This window comes from Phoenix dactylifera, chromosome 17 (assembly GCF_051530095.1).
Source record: "Phoenix dactylifera cultivar Ajwa chromosome 17, Ajwa_hap1_PhDact_Kaust_v1.1, whole genome shotgun sequence".
In the NCBI taxonomy this organism is placed as follows: Eukaryota; Viridiplantae; Streptophyta; class Magnoliopsida; order Arecales; family Arecaceae; genus Phoenix; species Phoenix dactylifera.
In genome coordinates this window covers 12,304,847-12,326,691 of record NC_143206.1, presented here as the reverse complement: position 1 = coordinate 12,326,691, position 21,845 = coordinate 12,304,847, and the positions used below count along the sequence as shown (strand labels likewise).

Genomic DNA, 21,845 nt, shown 5'->3' with positions numbered 1-21,845 from the left:
TATACAACAATTAATGTGCAGTATCAGCATTTGTTGTATAAAATACTGTATGCCCAAGCGCACATGGTATATAGACTTACTATATTAATCAGTTTCAGATCCTTGTGAATTTTCTTCGAGATACATAATCTCACAGAATTTCTACTGAAACACTAATCTGAGAACATAATGCCTTGATATACTTATTGCAGCAATACCAACCAGAGTCTCATCTTGGAATCCTCTATCCTTTTACTTTGTACTTTCTTTAATTTAATTTGTCTAATAGCTAATTTTGAAGATAATTTGATTTGTCCAGTAGTTACATGATTTCAACTAGGATCATGGAGGAAATTTCTACTGTGCATATGATAAAATAGTTCAGCACACAGACATAAGAAAATTGTTGAAAATTTTCGGTCCAAATGGATGGCATATCATTGGCTATGAAGGCATTACCAGAAACAATACTATTAGGAAGCCGGTAAGTGAAAGATATGACATTTCCCAACTAGATGGGTTATATATATCGATTGTGCTAGCTTTACAATATGGAAAAATTACTAAAACCATTGAAACATACTATCTAAATTAGCCACATGCAACTTTGCTTGCTAAAAGCATATTTTTGTACTCGAGTTTTATAATCAGGAAACGAGAAATTGTTTTAACGACAAACGTAAGATTTTTTTTACCAAATCGAGGCAAAATAAAAGCAATCTATACTATACAAATGATCTGGTGACTATGGAACTGGTAGAACTTTATAGTAAAAATAGCTTATTTTATGATTTTGTGGAGAAATCAATGTCAAAAAGATACTGAATCCACCCATTTTTCTTTTCATTCTTTCTTTTGTAGAACAAGGGACATCAGAAGATTGTAGAGCTTCATACCACTCTTAGTCAAAAAATTTGGACCAATTATATTTTTCATAATGTTGAAGGATTGTTCGAATAATTAATAATATTTACAATATTTTTTTCATAAAAGTCTTTAAAATAACGTATGTCAATCATATATTCTAACAAAATAGCATTGCATGTCTTTCAAATAATGTCTAGTTGTCGAGTTCACATTAAGCAACATGATCAAACTAGTGACACCCTTTTTCAAGAAAAACATTAATTATTAAATGCAACAATATTTAATTCTTAACCAAACAGAATCCACTAATTTGTTGGACCCATGGCTCCATGATTTAGAGTGATGGATGACCTAACGGGGTAGTGAATAATGTTAGGCATCTAGCATTAGAACATTTGACCTTTTTCATTAGTTTAAGAATATGAAACATTTGAGTTGTAACCCTTATTACTTCCACTCACTAGGTTAAAGATGTCAATGCACTAAATGCATATGAGCTTCTGCCTATATCTAGAAGTCCTAAGGGGCCAAGTGCGACATGCCTCTTTTAGATGGGTTTAGGTTTCTTCTTCTCTAAGAAAATAGATGATAGTATAGACGACCACTTGCATCACCGTTGCAATATTTCAAAAGCCACAACAAGTACTACCTCAATAGAGGAATGCTAAGATGGCCAATGTTGGGTGAATCATTAAGCAAACACTGCCGTTGGATGCTAAGATACCCAAAAAAGCCAAAGAAACTATGCACAAATGTGCATCCGAGCTCATTAGCTTGATCAATGGAAAAATTCTAAAAGATGTCTTAAAGAGAAGCGCAAGAATATCAATGAGTATATATATATATATATATATATATATATATATATATATATATATATATATATATATATATATATATATATATATATGTATGTATGTATGTGTGTGCGTATCTCTGATACAATCTAACTGGATCTACCATCCTTCCCCTCTTCTTTCTCCTCCCCTTTCCTCTTCCTCTCTTTCTCTCCCTCTCTTTTTCTAGATCTCCACCCATAGGAAACCCCATGAATAAAGCAAGGAAAAGAGTGCATGACCTCAAGCACGCTTCTCTCTTTATTTTTCAAATTAGGCAAACTATTTGCATCATGCTAGGTACCAACTAATTCCAACCAATTTTGGCCGGGACATATAGGATGTCCTTGCTTGGCTAAGGAGCAATTTCTCACACTTTGTATTATCTTGTTTTCTTGACAGAACAATACGATACAAACAATATCATCCTATTTTCGGCAAACCTTAGTTCTTAGTCATTTATATTTTTTAATATAGATTTGACATCTTTTAGGGTGCTGAGAGTGTCTATTTTGTACATCACCTATACTTGATATCAACTTCATGTAAAAAAAAAGATAAATCTATAAAGTGTCATCCACCAAATATCATAATATCAATTTTTATGTGTGTAAAGATATACTATCTAATAATAAATAAGATCATCCATTAAATATAATAGCACTACTCATAAGTTAAAAATATCCACAATTGCATATCATCAACTATCGAAGAAAGATGTTCATAATTACATGACATAATTCACTTCTTATTTTCCTCCTCTCCTATACTCTTTTTGGCTAAGACATGAAATAACTCGATAAACTCATACTTTAAACAACTTGTTGGACCACTGATTGTTAGAGTCGTCCAATTGAAATGTAGCCAATCTATTATAGAATAATTTACTCCCATTGAGCTTGTAGTATGGTGGTTGTTATAGCAAATGTTTGTTTGATATATCGGCCATTTCATAACAAAACACTATCTAATGCTTTTTGGGCTAGCAATGGTAAACCTAATTTTTACAATAACGGACTTGACATATTGACACTCCTCTATGAAAGAATTTATACTCGCAATATCCCTCCCCCACCCCAAAAAAATATATAAAACACCTTGACAAAAAGAAAATAAAATATCAAAAGAAATTTATCATATATAAATTTAGAATAATGCTACAACAGTTAGATATTTGGCATCAAGAAAAAAAGTTTATGGTTAAGAGTGGATTGATGCGGTTCATAGGATTAGCTTAATTTATGGGTGAATTCTAGTATAAAGTGCTAACTATCTTATGAATTGCGGTTCTGAAGCTATTCTTGGTACCAAATTGCATCTTAAAGTATTTTTATAGAGTAAGATGCTAAAGACCACCTGCTAGATAGTCACTTAGATCAACAGGTTAACATGAAAGTCGATGACTAATCAAATGGTAACCATGACAACAACATCAGCTTGGAGAGCTAAACAGTGATATGGTAGATCATTGGTAGAGGTACTCTTTCATAAATTAACATCATCAACAAGGTCATAAGAATCAACATTTTATTTAAATTCCCATACCATCATCAACATATCAGCCGAGATGAAAAACCTAGCTGGAGTCTAATTGAAATCAAATTATACGACAATAAAGGTATCGCGGTCGGCAATTGGGTGAGATTAACACCTCTTCCGAGTCGAACCTGAACTCAGAACACGACCCAAGGCCCAAATATCGGACATGCGAGGGTTCGTTCTTTCCAAGCCGGAGGGAGGGTTCTTTCTTTCCAAGTCGGCCAAGCCCTTCTCCCTTCTTTCTCTCGCTCGCTCGCGGACGTAAGCAAGCGCTGGGATAAAAGAGCCATCCATTCCCTTTCTTTGAGGGAAGAAAGCGTCGGCCTTGTGGCAATGGCGGGGGTTGCTCTCCTGGTTGATCTCTTGAAGAGAAGTCAGGGCTTCTCCGCCCAATCCCTCCACTCCCACAGCTTGTTCTCCGCCACCGTCGCCGCCTCGGCCGCGGCCGCTTCCATTGCGGCGGGGAGGCCTTTCGCCTCCCGCGCTATTTTCGGGTGAGTTTATTGGATCCCCCCTTTCTTGCCTGCGTTCTCGGTGTTTTTGTTTCATAATCTCTTGTTGGGATTAGAAGATTTAAGATTCTCGTTCATAGGTTTCACCAGATCAAGAAAAAGATCGTTTTTCTCTAACAAAAAAAACATCATCTTTCTCTGGTTCCCGTTACTAAATTTACGCTACAAAGGTGTGAGTATGCGTCAAGAACTTAGATATAAACGGATATAATTTCTAGTAATGGGTAATCCGTGGTGGAATTATCAGAACTTTCCTTTTCCTTCTTTGATTGTAGTCTGCATTGGATTGGATCTGGAACGAATTCTCTGTGCAAAGTTGTGAGGACAGATAATGCGAGGATGAATGAGTCTGCTGACCTATTCTAGGCAGCTCCAACATCAAATTTTTAAACAGTTTATGCTTGTTGTACATGAAATTGTTTATGATTTTCCACATTCTGTATAATTTATTATATATTTGAAGCTATGGTTTTACTGATAAGAATCAAACATGGGATAATTTTGGATATTAATTAGGAGGCAAGGATTTAGTCATATTCAAATTTAAGCAAAAGTATGCGACTTTAGAAGGGAAAGAGGGCCTTCTCTTGAAGCATAAACTGCTGGTTGGAGAGTACAAAAATGTACCATGTTGGTAGCAGTATAAGCTTATGAGGCTAAAGAGCAATCTCATGAAATTCCTATGTCTAGAAGAAAAGGTAATTGATGGGGTTCTGATATAGGGTATTGCGTTTAACTTTCATGGAAAAGTTATTAGCTAAAGCTCAAAATGTTTGATGGAATAATGCACGCTCTAATGGGGTGAAACGTGTAAGAAAGTTCAGAAAGTTTTACTATTACTTGGAGCAATAGACTTTGAGGATTATAGGTATTCAACAAGATGTTGACTTATAAAGACGAGATGGGTCATCATAGTTGTGCTGAAATGACAAAAGTAAAAAAACTGTCGCCATCATGTTTGTAATGAAAAGAAATAATTTTAAGATGCTCCAACAACGGTCAGATATTCTTACAAGGCCACTTCTGTAATGACAAATACAAAGTTTACTTTGTTAAGTTCCAGAATGTAGTATGGTTGTGGGGGAACAGATGATATTTAGCTTTTCAAGTGTCTCTTCTGAAGGGCTGAACTGGAAGGATCTGTAGAATGAGGTGGTCATATAGTAGAGTATGTTGGCGAAGATTTTCTAGTTATTTAAGGTGGCTAGGCAGGATATAATCTAGGAAGGAAAACTGTCGTTTTTGTGGCCAGTATTTATCTATGTTAAAGAAGAACATCTGGAGTTCAATATGAAGTGTGCAACTATTCTGGAGGATATAAAAGGGTAGTCAGATGATTATCTCTATAATGTCTCTTCATGAGATGCTTCTTGGTGTCATGAAAAAGTGTAGAGAGAGAGAGAGAGAGCCATTCCTTGTATCTAATTTGGATCCTGTATTTGTTTTCTCTTGTGTTTGAGCTTCTTGTAAGTGCTTTTCTTAGGTTCCTGTCTCACGATGCTTTTGTGAGGTTTTGTAACCTTTTTTGATGGTCACTCTTGTTCTATTAACTTAATTGTATCTTGAAGTGTATTCTTATACAGGCTATTCTGGCTATCCATTAATTAAAATTTTTGATGTAGCTAGTGAAGATCACTGGCACCTCATTTATTTCGGAGTATCTGTTGCACCTGCATTTCTTATTTAATTTTAAAGATCATACTGTTTTCTTGCTGATGCAATCATATTTTCCAATTCTCATGTACCTTGTTTCTTGTAATGGATTGTTCGTTTATTCAATTGTAAAGATCACACTCTTCCCATTTGGTACGTTGTAAGAGTTGCCATAACTGACTGGCTTAGCCTGATGCCCTTTATTAGAAGTCAGCCTCCAGAGTCCTTTTTCTTGCATTCATTCTACAAAGGGGTAGTCCCATAGCTCGTGTGTTTTTCTAGACCTGTTTAATACATCCATTAAGGTCTTATAGCTTGCATCTCTTTCCTTCTTTCTTTTCGGATCTTAAACTTTCTCTTTACTATCACAACGTGTAGTTTTTGTTGCATATAAACCATACCTTTTGAATCAGTTCATTATTTTTATGTCTTTCGATGCATGGCTCAAATTATTTCTCTTTGTGTTCATTACTTCATTCACCCACATATCAATCTCAACAATGTCGCCTTTGGTGAACTATCTTTGAAACTCCCGGCTTTCCTCATTTTTTGGAACAATGCAGCATTGGCACACTTGGCAATTTCATAAAAATCTGCCTTAGGTATCACTAGCATGCATCATATTATAATGGTCTGGAAAGAGAAGCAATGTCCATTTCATTTAACCTATACATAATACTCCAGAGAATTGTGATATATCTTTCCACTGTTCTGTGATGAGATAGCCAAATCAGTTACAGTCAATTGCAGTACCTTTTGGCCATTGAATTTGAATGTGACCATATTTTTCATTGTAATCCTGTAAACATTTCTGATGACATATGTTAAGAATAGGTATTTTGTAAGCACCTTCTTGTGGTTGTGATAGAGTTGTTAACGCACAACTCATCATTTAAAAGAGAATTCCTTTATATTGGTTACACCATTATTTCATGTTGTGGTTATCTGAAATTCATGGCCTTCATCTCTAATGGCTGTAATGTATTTTATTTCAGTGATGGAGGATTATTTTCGATTGCTTATTGTGATGCTGGTGCAAGTGCAGCATTGAACACTGATTATGTTCCTGATCTTCACAGTGCTTCTAAAGATACATTTTATCATGATTCAATTAAGTACAGAACTAAAGAATACCCTATACAGCTAAAACCTCTTTTTTCGGCCTTTGGACTTAAGGCCCTTGGAATGACATCACTAAGGTCCTTTTTGTTGTTCTATTTGCCCCTTTTGGAACCTCGCCCTCCTGTAGAAGATGATGATGATGATGATTTCCTACAAGATGCGCCAGAAGAGAGGCCTATAGATTTGGTTACACCTTTCCAGAATTCGGTGAAACAAATTATCCGTGAGGTGAATCTTTTGACTTTTGATTATTGTCTCCTTTTAATCTTCTTCTAATCATCTGAGTGGATTTTGTAGCTCCCAGTATCCCTGCTTTGAATTGCTAAAGGTTGTTGTTAACAATTCACTAGCTTTTTAGTTGATTCTATATGCATTTGAAGGTGCACTCTTGCAAATTAACTAGAAATTGGGATTTCAACTGCTTTTCCATACTTGGTTATTGTTACAAACCACTTATTGATACGGTTTGGAACATATATTGTTCAGACAATACATTCTGATCTTATTTAATTAACCATACAATTTACATTATAGCTCTTGTTGAATCTGTTCCATGACTATAATCATCATCCCTTCAGATAAGGTGCGATAAGCCTAAGATAGTCATTGATATGGAGATCAAATATTTGGTATCCTCATTAGCAAGTTAATGATTCTGATTTGGAGTTAAGAGTGTTTGAGTTGCCCTTTTTTTTTTAAAGAAATACAAATTAGTTGTTTACAAAATAAATTGCTAGCATTTATAATTAAGTGCTAGTACTTTACAACAAACTGTTCCCTACAAATGATCCAACATATATTCCATCTTATACTAGTTACATGCAATGCATGTGATTATAATGTAAACACTAAGCTAATTTGTACCTAAGTAATTTCCTTTATGAATGCTAACTCAACCCCATCGAATTTGTTGCAATTCCAATGGATTGGGTTATGCAGCTGATCAAACTGATGTAATGGTTTGAGTGCTTGCTTCACATTCACCTACTGGCTATGGTTCATTTGTATATCAAAAAGTTTTGGATTGACTATTTAAGCCACACAAAGATTGTTGTTGAACTTTTTTGTTAGAGCTGTAAAAGTATAAAGATTGAGAGAAAAATATTATGTACCTTATAATTTACTTCAATAGATTATGTATTTTATAATCTATTGCACATTTATTTAAAAAAATTCTTGCACGATGTAAAAGTACAGAGAAGTACTTGTCTTCTAGGTCAAATTTGCAACTGAATGTGGTGCATTGAACTGCATCGCTATTAGTTGATGTGGTTGTGGACAGTAAATATGCAATAGAGGTCATATTTATAGGTCCTAGGGTTGTGCTGGTGCTGTTCAAGCCAATTCCCTTTTTAGATTGGTGATGTGTTGCCGATCATTTTTCCATTTATTAAAATCAATTGACAACTTGAAATAAGACATTACACAAATATTATCTTATTTTATTATCATTTTGAATTAGACGGATGCTTTTCTGCGAATGCAGAAAAACCTGTTGAAAAATTAGATTCTGTTGTAAACAGACATTTTTGTCTCTGTCTTCATAACTTACCAGGTTTTAGACAAACTTTCTCAACAGTTATTGTGGCCTAAATAGTGAGCCCAAAATTTCAAAATACATTTTGTATTTTCAGTTGTTAGGATACTCCAATGCCACCCTTGAAATTTTGTTGCTACATTCATCTACCTCTTCCTCGAGGAAGAGGAACAATTGTAAATTTTGCAACTAGTAGTTGATATGAGGTTTATGATATTTACCAAACTCGTATAAGGAGGTGTCCTTTGTTGCAAAAGACTAAGAACTTATGGCATTGGAGTGGTACAAAGCCCAGCTCCCAGAATCACGAGTTTATTGGATTGAGCCAATATTTGTAAAGTTAATTACAAGTGCATTCTTTAGGAAAGATTATAAAAATATAAACTAGTTATAGATATGAAAGCAGCATGTTGGCCATACATTAACACGGCAAAACACATAAAGATATAAAAAAAGATAATTACATTTTGCTAACAGCCCTCCTCTGCCAATTGGGAAAGGAGGTGAAATTTATGGCTAAATGGTTATCTTCATTTGCTCCTGTAGCGTGTAAATGTTGTTGAACGCTTAAAAATATTATAGTATTGAATTTGAAACCTAGCCATATGATTAGATCCATGATGAAATGGGGTAACGAGAACATTGTAGGTTATAAATGCCTACATGATGCCATATTCTGCCCACCTTTCCCTACTCAATTCATAATTGCCATGCTTTAAAGATAATTGCCATGCTTTAAAGATGATCACAGACCCTATGAGAAGATTTGTCTACTTTGTTCTATAAAGCCTCAGAAATATCCTTTTTTTTTACATATTCTTGGGAGAAAATAATTGATAACTTAGTATTTGTCTAGTCGCTAACTCCAGTGCACTGGCCTCAATATCATCATCATGAAGATTATCAACCTCTCTAGTATTTGCAAAGGTGTCATGAAGTTGTGGTTGTTTTGATATCATGAGTAGATATATTATCAAGACTCCTATTCCCGGTTACTCTTTTATTTGTATTCTTATTGTAGGTCCAATGCAATGCTTTTACAAGAAGGAGATGAAAAATCTTTACCTCGTTATGTTCAAGTGGTTGCCCTTTTGGCAATTCCATGATTAGAGAGACTTATTTGTAGTATTCTTTTGTCTTTCGAGTAGTCTGAATTGAGACATATCTTTTTGCTACCAGTTTGCAATGATTTGATACATGCATCAATATTATGGTAACAGTGAAAAGAAATACATCATGTGTAGAATATCTGGCCAAGTGGAGTACATGAGATCAGTTTTAAGATTTTTGTTTATAAATGAGTTAAGGACTAGGTCTTGAATGGCCACCTCACAGTAATAGTTAACATGTTAGCATTATTTCCCGCATGGACTGATTGGTGTGATACTTTGTTCCGACCCTCTCTAAACCGAAAAATAAAGCTAGATATAATCTAAGGAAATGGATAAATTAAAACTATGTATAATTAAGAAAATGGAAGCAAAACTCCTTGTACAAATGTGTGATGCAGATGTTGATAGGACAAATTTTGCTGAAGACTATCAAGCAGAACTAAAATATGGGATAAGGCTTATGAGTTATTGTTACTGAAATCTGGCTTGTGCAATGCGCGTGCTTGATTGAGGGAAGAGAGTGCTCAATGGATGGCTGACAGAAGCAGGAGAGGGAGGTCATTCTGTTGTCAACCTTCATTTCTTTCCTACACAAGAATTTAATAAGAAAATCTGTATTTTGGAGATGTGTGCTTTTTCATGATATACTTACTCTCTGTATTTTATTTTTTTTGCATTATGTTTATAAATTTATACGAATATGCTTTCATGCGTACTTTTTTCTAATTAATCAACTTTTTTGGTTTTAGCAAACAAATTGTTCCTCCTCAGTTTGTGCTACTTCGCACTGCTTTTCAGGTGTTCTCTTACCATTTGCCAACATACTCAACTTGATTGTGCATACATCATTCGTTGAGATTGTAGGACCTATAAGCTGAATTATGTTGACCAATGAGCCTTGTCCAATTTATATATGATAGACTTTATATGGATGAATGTGTTTAAGATTTGTTCTCAACTTTTTAAATCGAATTTGCTTATATTCATTTGTTTAATAGCAATTTTGTCAATCATAGGAGCAACAACTTACTGGTTTTAGCTGTCTTATGCATTTCAGACTTCTATTGTAACGACTAGACGAGTGCTGGAAAGACTTGCTGTTCAGTATGTTTCACCAAGAATGGCATGGAAACTTCTTAAAGGTACTTAGCCTTACAAATCTACAAAAATATATTTTTTCACAAATGTTTGAAGTGCTTCTCTATGCTCCTCTGTCTTGCTGGGTATGATAGTTGCCAAGTCAACGACCCTATTTTAGCTAAATCCTTCAGAGAAATTGAGCTGCGGGGATACAAAACCGATAAACATTTTTTACTTGTAAATTTAAAAATGAACTGCATGAACAGTGGTGATATTGTGTAATAAATTTCCTTTTTTTCATTAAAAATTCTTAGGAGAATTCGGAATAGTTTGCTGATCTATTTCCATTGTGTTAAATTATTAATTTTGACAAAGACATGGAAGATCTAGAATCATCTTGCACATCATGTGTTCCATGGTTTACAAATGAAAGAGTTCAGAGCTGTCGGTTCGGTTGCTGTGCTAGTTCAATAAGTTGTTCAGCAAGCAACTTTTGTTGGAAAGTACCAGCTTGCTCCACTTTATACTTCAGAACGTTTATCTATACTGCATTTAGGAGTTGTTTTGGTAGGCAACAATAGTATGTGCCATCCTTATTTTCAGATTCTCATAATGGCCTTTTTTCTTTTGCGTGGTGGGTGGAGGGCTTATGGAGAAGCAGTATATGCTTTCCCTGATTGATTTATGAGGGGGTGATAATACATGCTTATGTGCAAAGACATGTTTCTAACTCACCTGGGCACCAAGAGAATTCTCAGTTAGCACATATAATAAGTACTTCTAGTCTTCCTTATTTTCTTCTTGATATTGATTGTGGAAACAAATGACAAAGGAATGGAAACATTATAGTGCCCATGCATCTGACGTGCCACAAAGTTGGCCATGTCATTTTTCTTTTGTCAACCTTTTCTCTCTTGACCAAAAGTTGCAAACATGGTCCTTATTTGATTACACACTAGTCATTGACCCTATACATCATTAAAAAAAAAATCCTTTAAGGTGTATTGAGGTTAGCCTTATGATTAGCCTCTCACACATAGCCCTTATTAAGACCAACTTCATCGTATTATTGTCATCTTCAACTGAGATCATTGATATGCATTTTTCCCATACTGTTCATCAACTTTATCCTCTTTAGCCTGCATTGCCAACTTACTTAGTGTACGGTCTTAAATTGCTGCCAATTGGTTTCTTTTATTATTGTCCATAGTACTACTTGAAGCTTCCTTTGGAGCAGGATTTTAAGTTTTGGCTGAAACCAATCAATTTCGGCTGAGACCAAATGAAACTAAGCCCGATCAGTTTCAGTAGAAATTGACTAGCTTCAGTTAAGTTTCGGTGGTTTTAGCCTGTTTCAGCTGATATTAGCGATAGATGTGTCTTTTGAGTTTTAATATTATTTTTTTAATCTAATATCATTTTTTTATCATTGTAAGTACATAGGATATATAATATCAATTATTAAAGTTTTCCCTTTTATTTTCTTGAGTTAAATTAGAGATTCAGTAATAAAGAAAAAGATTCGACTGCACTAAGCAATGAAAAACTTAATAATAGCTAATATAATGAATGTTCAAATAATTAAAGTTTGAGAAGTAAGTAATATACACACAGATGCACAAATACATATAAATACATGCATGCATACATACATACATATACATACATACATGCATATACATACATACATGCATATACATACATACATACATATACATATATACATACATACATATACATATATAGATACATACATATACATATATAGATACATATATATATATATATATATATATATATATATATATATATATACATATATATATATATATACATATATATACATATATATACATACATACATATATATATACATACATACATATATATACATACATACATATATATACATACATACATATATATACATACATACATATATATACATACATACATATATATACATACATACATATATATACATACATACATATATATACATACATACATATATATACATACATATATATATACATACATATATATATATATATATATGATCATGGTGCAAAATGCTAGTATACTAATAGGTTTCACTTATATGCAATATTAACTTCCATCTTAAATTGTCTAAATTACATAAATAAGGAACCTATATAATACAAGATATCCTAAAATGTGGTGTAATAGCTTTTCTTGGCTTCTTTTATTTTCTTCACATTGAATTCTTCTTAAATTTTCTTTCTGAAACTTTGAAACCTGGAGTAGAGCTTCTGAAACCACCGAATCTGCTGAAGCCAGAATTGTGTGGACTTGGCTGGAACTGAAACTAAGTTTTCAATCTTGCTCTAGAGGATGGCTTCTGGTCATTTACATTTTATGCATTGGTTTACATGGCATGTCACCATCATTCTACTTCATGGCTTCTAGTTATAAATCCTATTGGTGTTTACCCTTGCATATGACTTCATTCATTGTCATGTGTCCACAAGCGCAATATTGGCTCATCCAATGAAGCAAACACCTTGGCAATTCCTCCAGCAGTAACTGAAGTTCTTTGAGTCCTATTTAGCAGATTTATTTCATAGTCATTCCTTTTTTAATGCTACCGGTGTAATATGGTCCACCTTGAGTATTAAGGAGGTTGTGGGAAACAGTTGGTATAGCAGCCCTTAATCATTCTATATACCTGCTGCACTTGAATATTTAGTGTACTTTATGCATGTAATTTTGTCTTTTTGTGATTTATGCATATACTGTGTAAATAAATCGATATGTTGTTGCATGATAACCCATGCATTTGTTATTTCTCTTGAGTCCTTTATATCTATCTAAAAGATGATCTACAGACAGCTGATGCACATATAAGTCAGGCATATGGTTGCACAACACCCCCTATAGAACATGCTGCTGCTACTAATATAAAATATCAAGCCTGAAGTATATGGACTGTGAAGAAACATTAACATTGTGCATTTTGGGGATCTTGTCAGTTGCTATTTTAGGGTGCTATGTTATATTTACTGGAGGACATCCATTGCATCATTTTTTTTTTCAATACAGATGAAGTTTCTTTCGAACAAAAACATTTGTCTGTTCCACTATTTGTTTCCATTATCTGAATAATCAGTTGTTCTTCACATGCTAATGATTGAGTTGTGGTTCTCAGACATTCCTAAGTCAGCCAGGCGCAAAGCCAACAGAGGGATGCCATCTCTCTTGTATTTCTACAGTGTCAGCAGAACAACTTTCAGAGGTTGAACTTTTGGCAATAATATCTTTCATTTGTAAGCTATAGATATTCTCACTGATTCTTATTGTCATCTTTTTTTCCCCATCAGGACATTTGTTAGGCGTAGCTGCATCATGGCTTGTTCAGACCATGGTTGAAATTTACAGATGCTTCATCCGCAAGTCCAACAATGGTAATGAAGAGGTTGATATAAGGGCGAAAGTCAGACGTTTTAGGAAAAAGGTGTACGGAACTATGGTCAAATGTAGTGCATCATTAGTTTTTGCATCAATTGGTGCAGGGATTGGTGCCCTTTTTCATCCCTCAACTGGTCAATGGATTGGTAAGTAAACAGCTCATGGACTTTTCACACATAATCTTTTGGTTAAGGCCATTGATTGTTGCCCGAATATGCTTCATCTTCTTAATTAACTAAATCACAAGACAATTATATAATTTTCTGAAAAAAATCTTGAAAATTATCTGCCCATTCTTCTTTTGATCAACACTTAGTAAAAATGTAATTGCCTCTTTCAGGTTTGAACTGATGGTAGTTAATAATGGAATCCAGAAACTTCCATTCCGAAATTTATTTTAGGGAAGTGTAACCCCAGCTCTTTCTTGATCACCTGTTGATAATGATCAGATAGACAGGCACACAGACATTCTATATATAAATTCATAGCAATAAATATTTAATGCATGAACATCACTATGCTAGAATGTAAATGCTAATGACATATTGGCAACAAGATCTGCTGTCTCTTGATGTGCATGGTTAAGGTGTTGAATTTGTAAGATCAACCATTATGATGCTCAAGCTCATGATTATAAAAGAGAGATCATAACCTTTTTAAGGATGTTTTTTTTTGGCTTTCCTTGTATATTTAATCCTCCTACTAAGTTGTGTGGCATTAGGATGCTGATGCCACATGAAGAGTTCTAGATTTAGTGTACTTCTGCATTCTTGCTTGGGTATAAACAAGATATATCTTTTAAGATTTTGGAATAAGTGAAAAAATTGATAGAGCTCATAATAAATTATGTTTGCCTCTAAGAATATTTTGAATAGCTTAGCTAAGACCTTATTACATAATACAACTAATATATTTGAGGTAAGCTTCCTTGAAAATCCTTCTACATGGTTGACATTGACGCTAGTGTTTACATGAAGACACAAATAGGGATGTTCAAATCCTCTGTTCACTAGGGGAGTTAGGGGTATCTACAGACCTCTTCTATCAAAAAATGCAATATCATAATGTAAATAGTCTCTATGTGGGATGTTCTGTGCAATATGTAACAGCTCTTCTGGACAACATGCTGACATTTTAGACATGTCACTGTGACAGGCATGATGACCACCGAACCGTGGCTTAAAATCCCTTCAGCTCCAAATTCATTACCAATCACGTGGTTCCTCCTAAATGTTCAGGTGTCCATTAGGACATGGTTGCATGTTAGACACATGTCAAATGCTGTGACATAGGCACTAGTGACCACTTAAACGTGGCTTAAAATCCCTTCAAATTCATTACCGATCACTTGGTTGCTCCTAAATGCAACCTGGTCACACGGTGTTGCTAAGTAGCTCGCTCATATTTCAGTAGCTACAGGTTTCATTGATTCTTAATAATAGTTTATTTTTTAACTTTATTTGACTACTCATTATTTGGTTGTATGCTCGCATGAACTTGAACTGTTGAGCTTTTTTTTGAATGAATAAATAATATTATTCTACATTTCATAAGAATATGTCATTTTACGAAAATAATTTTAAAGGCTTTTTTCTGCATTATGTTATTTTCCTTTTTCAGCTTATTCTGATTTAGTTCTATTCATCAACCTGCAAGCTACTTTTGGTTGAGCTAATCATGCAATCCCACTTTACACCTATGAAATGCCATTTCCGTATCAATCTTAAACATCCTTCTTTTTCCTCCTATATTACTGAAACATTTTAATTCTCACCTTCTATTATGCCATCCTGGCCTGCCCTCATCCAAAAACTACAGTTGTCATTAATTCTAGAAATAATCTTCATGACTTGAGTAGCTGATTAACAGTGCTTTCTGTGACCAATGACCCGTTTAACCAGTGAGGATCTGGCCTATCTTTTGGTTGGTTGGATTCTTTAAACACGTAATGATTGTTGATTCGTTAATGTCCAGTTTATGACATTCTTTCTGGTGTTGTCTGCCTTATTATTATTCCATTTTACTTTATACCGTCTATTAAGCCTTCTGACCTAGCCATTGCTTAATATTGTGCTTCTGTGATGCCACAGGTTGTGCTCTTGGGGATTTCGCAGGGCCTGTCATTGTCGTTGTTTGTTTTGAGAAGCTTCAAATGGATATATGAGGTCACAATAATGATATCTGATGTTTTGCAAGTGCCAGGTGCCTCCTACAGCTGTTTACTGGTTTGAAGTCTCCGAATATGCCGTTAAATAGGTTTGAAGTCTCTGAATATGCCGTTAAAACGGCAGTCAGGTTAACAACAGCCGTCAGGGAACTAAGTGGTACTAGTTAATAACATTTGGCCCTCATTTTTCAGTCATCCAAGCTCATGTCTTAGTTTACAAAACACGCTTAGGGAACATCTGGACTGGATAAATTCAGAAGAACAACCAGCTGCACCAAAATCAGGTGCCTATCATGTATGGAAAAGTTTGAATCTTGATGAGCTACTGTTCTCCCTTTCTTAATGCAGTAATAAATGCGCACTATGGATTTTTGGTTTCCTTTCTCTTTCAAATTGCAATGAGGCACTCAAAGTGTTCTTTCATCATTTGTTGTCACAATCAGTGCATGTACTTTTTCTATTTTATAGACTTTAAGTTTGGAGCTCCTAATTTTTTTTATCACTGCTTAAGTCGTTGGAACAGAATAAGGCCACCACTAATTGTTTGCAAGAGAGCACCCATTATCAGAGAACAAAGTAAGCTTGTGTTGTCTTTTGAGGGAAAATAAGCTTCTACTGCTATTTAATTGCCTCCACAGACTATTGAACAGATGCTACTTTTCCATCCTTTCTGGAATAGGTTCTCCTGTTTTTTCGCTGTATCTGCAGCACTCAGAATAAATACTTTCAAGTTTACTTGTAACTGCTGCATTCTTCCCCTTGCCCCCTTTTTCTCTCTGTGCAACGAACTTGCTACAACAGTTTACTGTCTAGTTGTATAGAATATGGCCATGCTTCACCCAAATTATAGCAAACCACACTTAAACTATGCCGGTGATTTTTAGGGGTGAAAGTGGATCGGACAATATTTGTCCGAGTTTATTTCGTATTTGAATCTAACCGAATATGAATAAAAATTTAAGCATCCGGCTAATATATTATATCCATTGAAGAAAATGGATTTGAGTATGGATAAATAACTATCTGATTGAATATTTGATTATATTTGTAGCTCTATTTAATTTTATATAATATTCATAAAATTTTTTTAAAAATAAATAATTATATTACCATGCTATTAATTTGACTTATCATCTATATAGTAATATTTTTAATTCTGCAATTATCGAATTTATATCCGTATTTGTATCTATATTTTTAATATTCGATAATTCATATCTATTTAAAATAAATACGAATATGAATTTTTACATCCGGCTACCATCTATATCTATATTCATATTCATCAAATAAAATAAATATAAATATAGACATATGATCATCCAATCTGTATCCAATCAGCATTCAGCTTTTTGATTATGGTGAGTAGGAGAGATGCGTGAGCAGCAACAAATATGTTTACATTCAAAGTGGGGTTTCATTGCATTTGATTTTTTTTTAACCAACTTGTTGAGCTACCACCTTCAGCAAATTCGATTGGTGGCCAAGGGTGTGGAGGAGCCTCGAGTCTGAAGGCTTTCATGATAGCTACACGGCCTCGAGCTCCTGCACTGGCATGGCCTTAGGCAAGAGGGCTCGAGAAGCAAAACTGGCAGCTTTTCTTTGCCATTGCCAGCCTAGGAAAGATCATGAAGCAAGTCCACCCTCCCCCAACTACGGTGCCAAGATCTGCGTGAAGCCTGGGAGATAGTGCAAGAGCATTAGCGCATGGTAACGCTCATTAGCTTTTGGAGACCTTCCAATATGCGCCTTCTCCAGGAAAAGTTCAGGAAAAGTGCAACAACTAAGAGCGGTTTCAGGAGGTCATGATAGTAGGCAGTTTGGATGCCAGAGATGAACTGAGAGGCAAGCCATAGCAGAACTCTATCTTTGCTGGGTGTTTTTCTCATCCTCGATCCCTTTGGACAATCTCTGTATTTTCTCATAGTAATTATGTAGATATAGAGAAGAGAAACATCAACGTCTAATGACTTGTAATTCATGGAAAATGTGGTCAATAATCAATTTTATTTTTCTAAGCATATCCAGCATAAAGTTACAGGATCAAACTTTTAATTCCTTGCTCGAAGAAGTTTTGATCTTAAAAGTGTTTAAGAGCAAAGGGATCTTGGCATAAGATATTGGGGTTGTAAATTTGTAATCAATTTATGTGTTTGAATCTTTTAGCCCCACCCTTTCATTTTAAAAGCAACCAAAGATGAGTGCTTAAAATTGCATCCAATCTCAACATCCCTAGCGAACATTTTTTCAGCATGGTTCTTAATATTTCTTTTCCTTTCCATGACATTGAACAATAAAAACATCTCTTGCTATTCTAAAACTCAAATGCTTAGTGTTCAAAAAACCAAATGTTTCATCTGGAGCTTCCATTTGTCATGAAAGAACAAGAATCCAAAATGTATATCACCCTTGTTTATGTAACAATGTCCATTTGAACATTGTTGAACTTGTCCACGGTTTCGACAAAGGTCTAGATCTCATGGTTCGTTAAACCCTGACAAGGAGAACATGAACGTCCCTTGGCCCTAGGTAACTTCCATTGTTTCCATAAAAAGTGTCCAGCAGGTTCCTGCAACTTGGCCTTACTATATTAGGATGGTTTTGTTTCCAAAAACTGTGCCCAAACCTTGAGTTACTAGTCTTGGACTTCAGTTGCAGTGTCTGTCTAGATTAAATAACTAAAGTTCTTTTCTTTCTTTTTTTTGCTTCAACAAGAAATTTTTTAGTAAACAGCAACCATTAAAAAAGAAGCACCTTTTACAATTTAATATTTTGAGGAGGTTTTCTATAGATGAACCCTATGAACTGGGAGGGCTGTTGGTATTGCTCTGGCCTTTGCAGAGAGCAACAATGTTAGATTCTCTACTGAATCCACAGAAATGCGCCTCGGATATTGGAGTCTCATCAGCCGCAGCACGCGAGCATCGCACGGATTGTCGGCAGGTGTCACCTCGATATATGCAAAGGTTTCTGACTAAAAGTTTGAACAGCCAATTGAATGGCTATTGCATGGAGTGTCAGCAATGGTGTAGGGTGCAAAGGTTTCACTAAATTGGTGCAAGCAAACCATGAAGCTTGAGTAACAAGTATTTAGTCTTGTTATATGACATGAAGTGCATGTTAACTGCATGTAATGTTAGAAAATGTGGAACTTGTTCTTCCTTGGAAGAAAAAGGACTTCTCAGTGTATCTTATGATAAGCAATATAATGATTTTTACACCCCATTATTCAGACAATTTTCTTATATCTAACTGATAATGCTTGTGGTATCATGACAGATTTTCCAAAAAAGTGCACAAACTTCTCATGCTTTATTAATGCAACATATCTTTCTCCCATATTAAACCATCAAGCGGGCATTTTGTTCTTTCTGTTTCCTTGAGAGGAGACAGCCATATAGCCAGGAGAATGACAGCCATATAGCCAGGAGAATGAATTAACGATATAAAAATCAAGCCAAGAAAATGAAATGTTATGCAAGATGTTAGGACGCATAGCATTGTTTATTTAAGAATTAATATGCCCCACTAACTTCCTATACTTTAACAATGAAATAAATTTTAATTTTACTATGATAAATGAATTAAGTCTCTCTCTGGAACCCTTTGTTTTATCTAATTCATTGACTTTTAATTCTGATAATAATGCAATCAACAAATTAAAGAACTTCCTATTTAACCAAATAAAATGTCTCCAAAACCTTAACCGATATGAAGATAGATAAGAGGTAGTAGCATAAAATTTTATCAAAAATGGAAGCTTCTGATACTTTGCCCTTTTTCTGGTAAGTTTCAATGCTTTGCCTTGAGGAGGCAGCTGAGCACTAACATGTGAATTTCAACAACAAAAATCCACTATAACGAGGTAGCTTTATAAGGAATCTCTTTGTGCCATCTGCTGTGTAATCCTTTGATGCATAGAGTGGCCCTTTTTCTTTGTACAAACAATATATACCTAATAACATATGGCACTTAATGTTCATGTAGTTTTTACTATGAAACCCTAGTTTTTACTATGTTCATGCATCAGAGCTTCTCAAAGTATAAGTAGCATTTTAGATTTACTCATAAATGCATCTTATGGTCGGATAAATGACCCATCATATATCTAGCTTTGGCTTTTACTGCACATACTGTTTTATATATTTGGGTCACTTTGGAGAATCCTATTTGCAATACATCTGAGTAATCGCAAGTTGTTTTCTGCTAGGGTTTTTGCATTCAAAAGTTTTTCTTTAAATTTCTCTAATGCTTCCATCATTTTTTCGTCCCTAGATCCTCAAAATGAAGGGCTACAAAACAGATAATAAGTCTGCATCCTCTGCGACATTTTAAGCGTCGTAAGATAATTTATTTACAAATATTACACTAAATCATATACAGCACAACAAATCATTGCTTTCATTTTAAATATGTTTGAATCATATGCTAGTGTCTGCTTGTCAATTTCAGATCAGGCAACATGATCGAACCAACATCACTCTTTTCTCATACAAGCATTACTTATTAAATGAAAACCTAACCTAACAAAATATTATTAGTATTTAGAGTAGTGGATCCATTATTAGACTGATGACCCACCAGCACGCCAAACAAAGTTAGGCCTCTAGCATTAAAACATTCAACCTCTCAAGTAGTTCAAGAAAATGGAATACCTGAGTCATGTCTCTGCTTGCCCTCCAATAAACAAGGAGAAAGATGTCAGTGCATTTGCTGCGCATATGTATAAGCACCCCTATATATATTGAGATGCCTGAGGGGCCAAGGCGCAACGTGTCTGTGTTTGATGAGTTCAGGTTTTTCTCCTCCCTAAAAATGGATAGTAATACAGATGGCCAACCTTATTTGAGAGGCCATGACTGCAATGTTACTAGAGCCAAAGCAGGTGCTACATCATATGAATGCATCAATGGGCAAAATCACCTATTGCCGATAGCCAATGTGGGACGAATTATGAAGCAAGCGCTGCCAAACAATGCAAGGATATCCAAACCAGCAAAAGAAACTATGCAGGAATGTGCATCCGAGTTCATCAGCTTTGTCACCGAGGAAGCCACTGAACAATGCCGCAAGGAGAAGCGCAAGACTATCAATGGGGATGATATTTGTTCTGCTATGAAGACACTTGGCCTTGATGAGTATGCTGATGCCATGAAAAGATATTTGTGTAGATACAGAGAGCATGAAGAGAAGGCCACCTCTATGAAGCGCAATAAGCCAGCTCAGATTAATGTTAGAAATGAATTGCCAGTCTTTAGAAGCAATCAGTATAGAGACCGATCGCCTTCCAAGAGTCCTTGCAATGTTGCAAAGGAAAAGAAATTTCTCTGAAAGCAATTTTGGGAATTTGCCTGAATATTTAAACTGCATAATATCTATGATATGTTCTTTTTTTTTGGTTGGGAGGTGGGGTGGGTTGCGGCGGTGGAGTCGTCTGGCTTGTCTACTGCTGATCTTTATGTACTACCTTGTGCTATTTATCTGCATTTCCAGTATTCTGCATTGGAACCTTGTCTTATAAATGGTCCCCAGTGTTTGAAAATATCAATCTCTCTATTCTGGAATGAAGCTCTTCTATCATTTTATGTATGCTTAAGTTTTCCCATATTGAATTTATCCTATGAAGTATAAGATTCTATTTGATTCTGGAACAAGTATACAAGGCCTATGAGTTTTTTTGATTGCTAGATATATGTGGGCAAATACTAATCTTGTTGACCTTGTTTTGTGGCTAACTTAAAGTAGTTACAAAGGAAGAAAGTAATCTTGGTTGTCCATTAAACAAGATTCTACTTCATTATTTCCATTTTACTTCAAAATAAAGGGTTTCTTCTCATATATAATGGAGGGAAAACAAATAAATGAAAATCTATTTATGATGTTTGATATACTTCAATATTTACAAATTTTAGATGATCCATGTTTTACCCTTATGGTCGTGTTATAGAGGAACCAAGTGAGCATCCCAAGTTTTCATTACATAGAAGAGAAACAATCGGATTTATGTCAAAA

At 34.8% G+C, this 21,845-nt stretch overlaps 2 protein-coding genes across 2 annotated transcripts; both read left to right on the top strand.

The window, feature by feature from the left end:
- The first annotated feature begins 3,381 nt into the window (after window positions 1-3,381).
- On the top strand, window positions 3,382-16,212 carry LOC103711742 (isopentenyl-diphosphate delta-isomerase). The gene is made up of 6 exons (XM_039132777.3): window positions 3,382-3,715; window positions 6,382-6,736; window positions 10,215-10,299; window positions 13,407-13,493; window positions 13,579-13,812; window positions 15,757-16,212. Exons 1-6 carry the CDS (start codon window positions 3,555-3,557, stop codon window positions 15,828-15,830), a joined length of 996 nt encoding a protein of 331 aa, XP_038988705.1. The 5' UTR covers window positions 3,382-3,554; the 3' UTR covers window positions 15,831-16,212.
- A 4,370-nt stretch (window positions 16,213-20,582) lies between these two features.
- Window positions 20,583-21,164, top strand: LOC103711752 (transcriptional activator hap3-like). The gene has a single exon (XM_008798022.4). The coding sequence runs from the start codon at window positions 20,583-20,585 to the stop codon at window positions 21,162-21,164; it is 582 nt and encodes a 193-aa protein (XP_008796244.4).
- The last annotated feature ends 681 nt before the right edge of the window (window positions 21,165-21,845 follow it).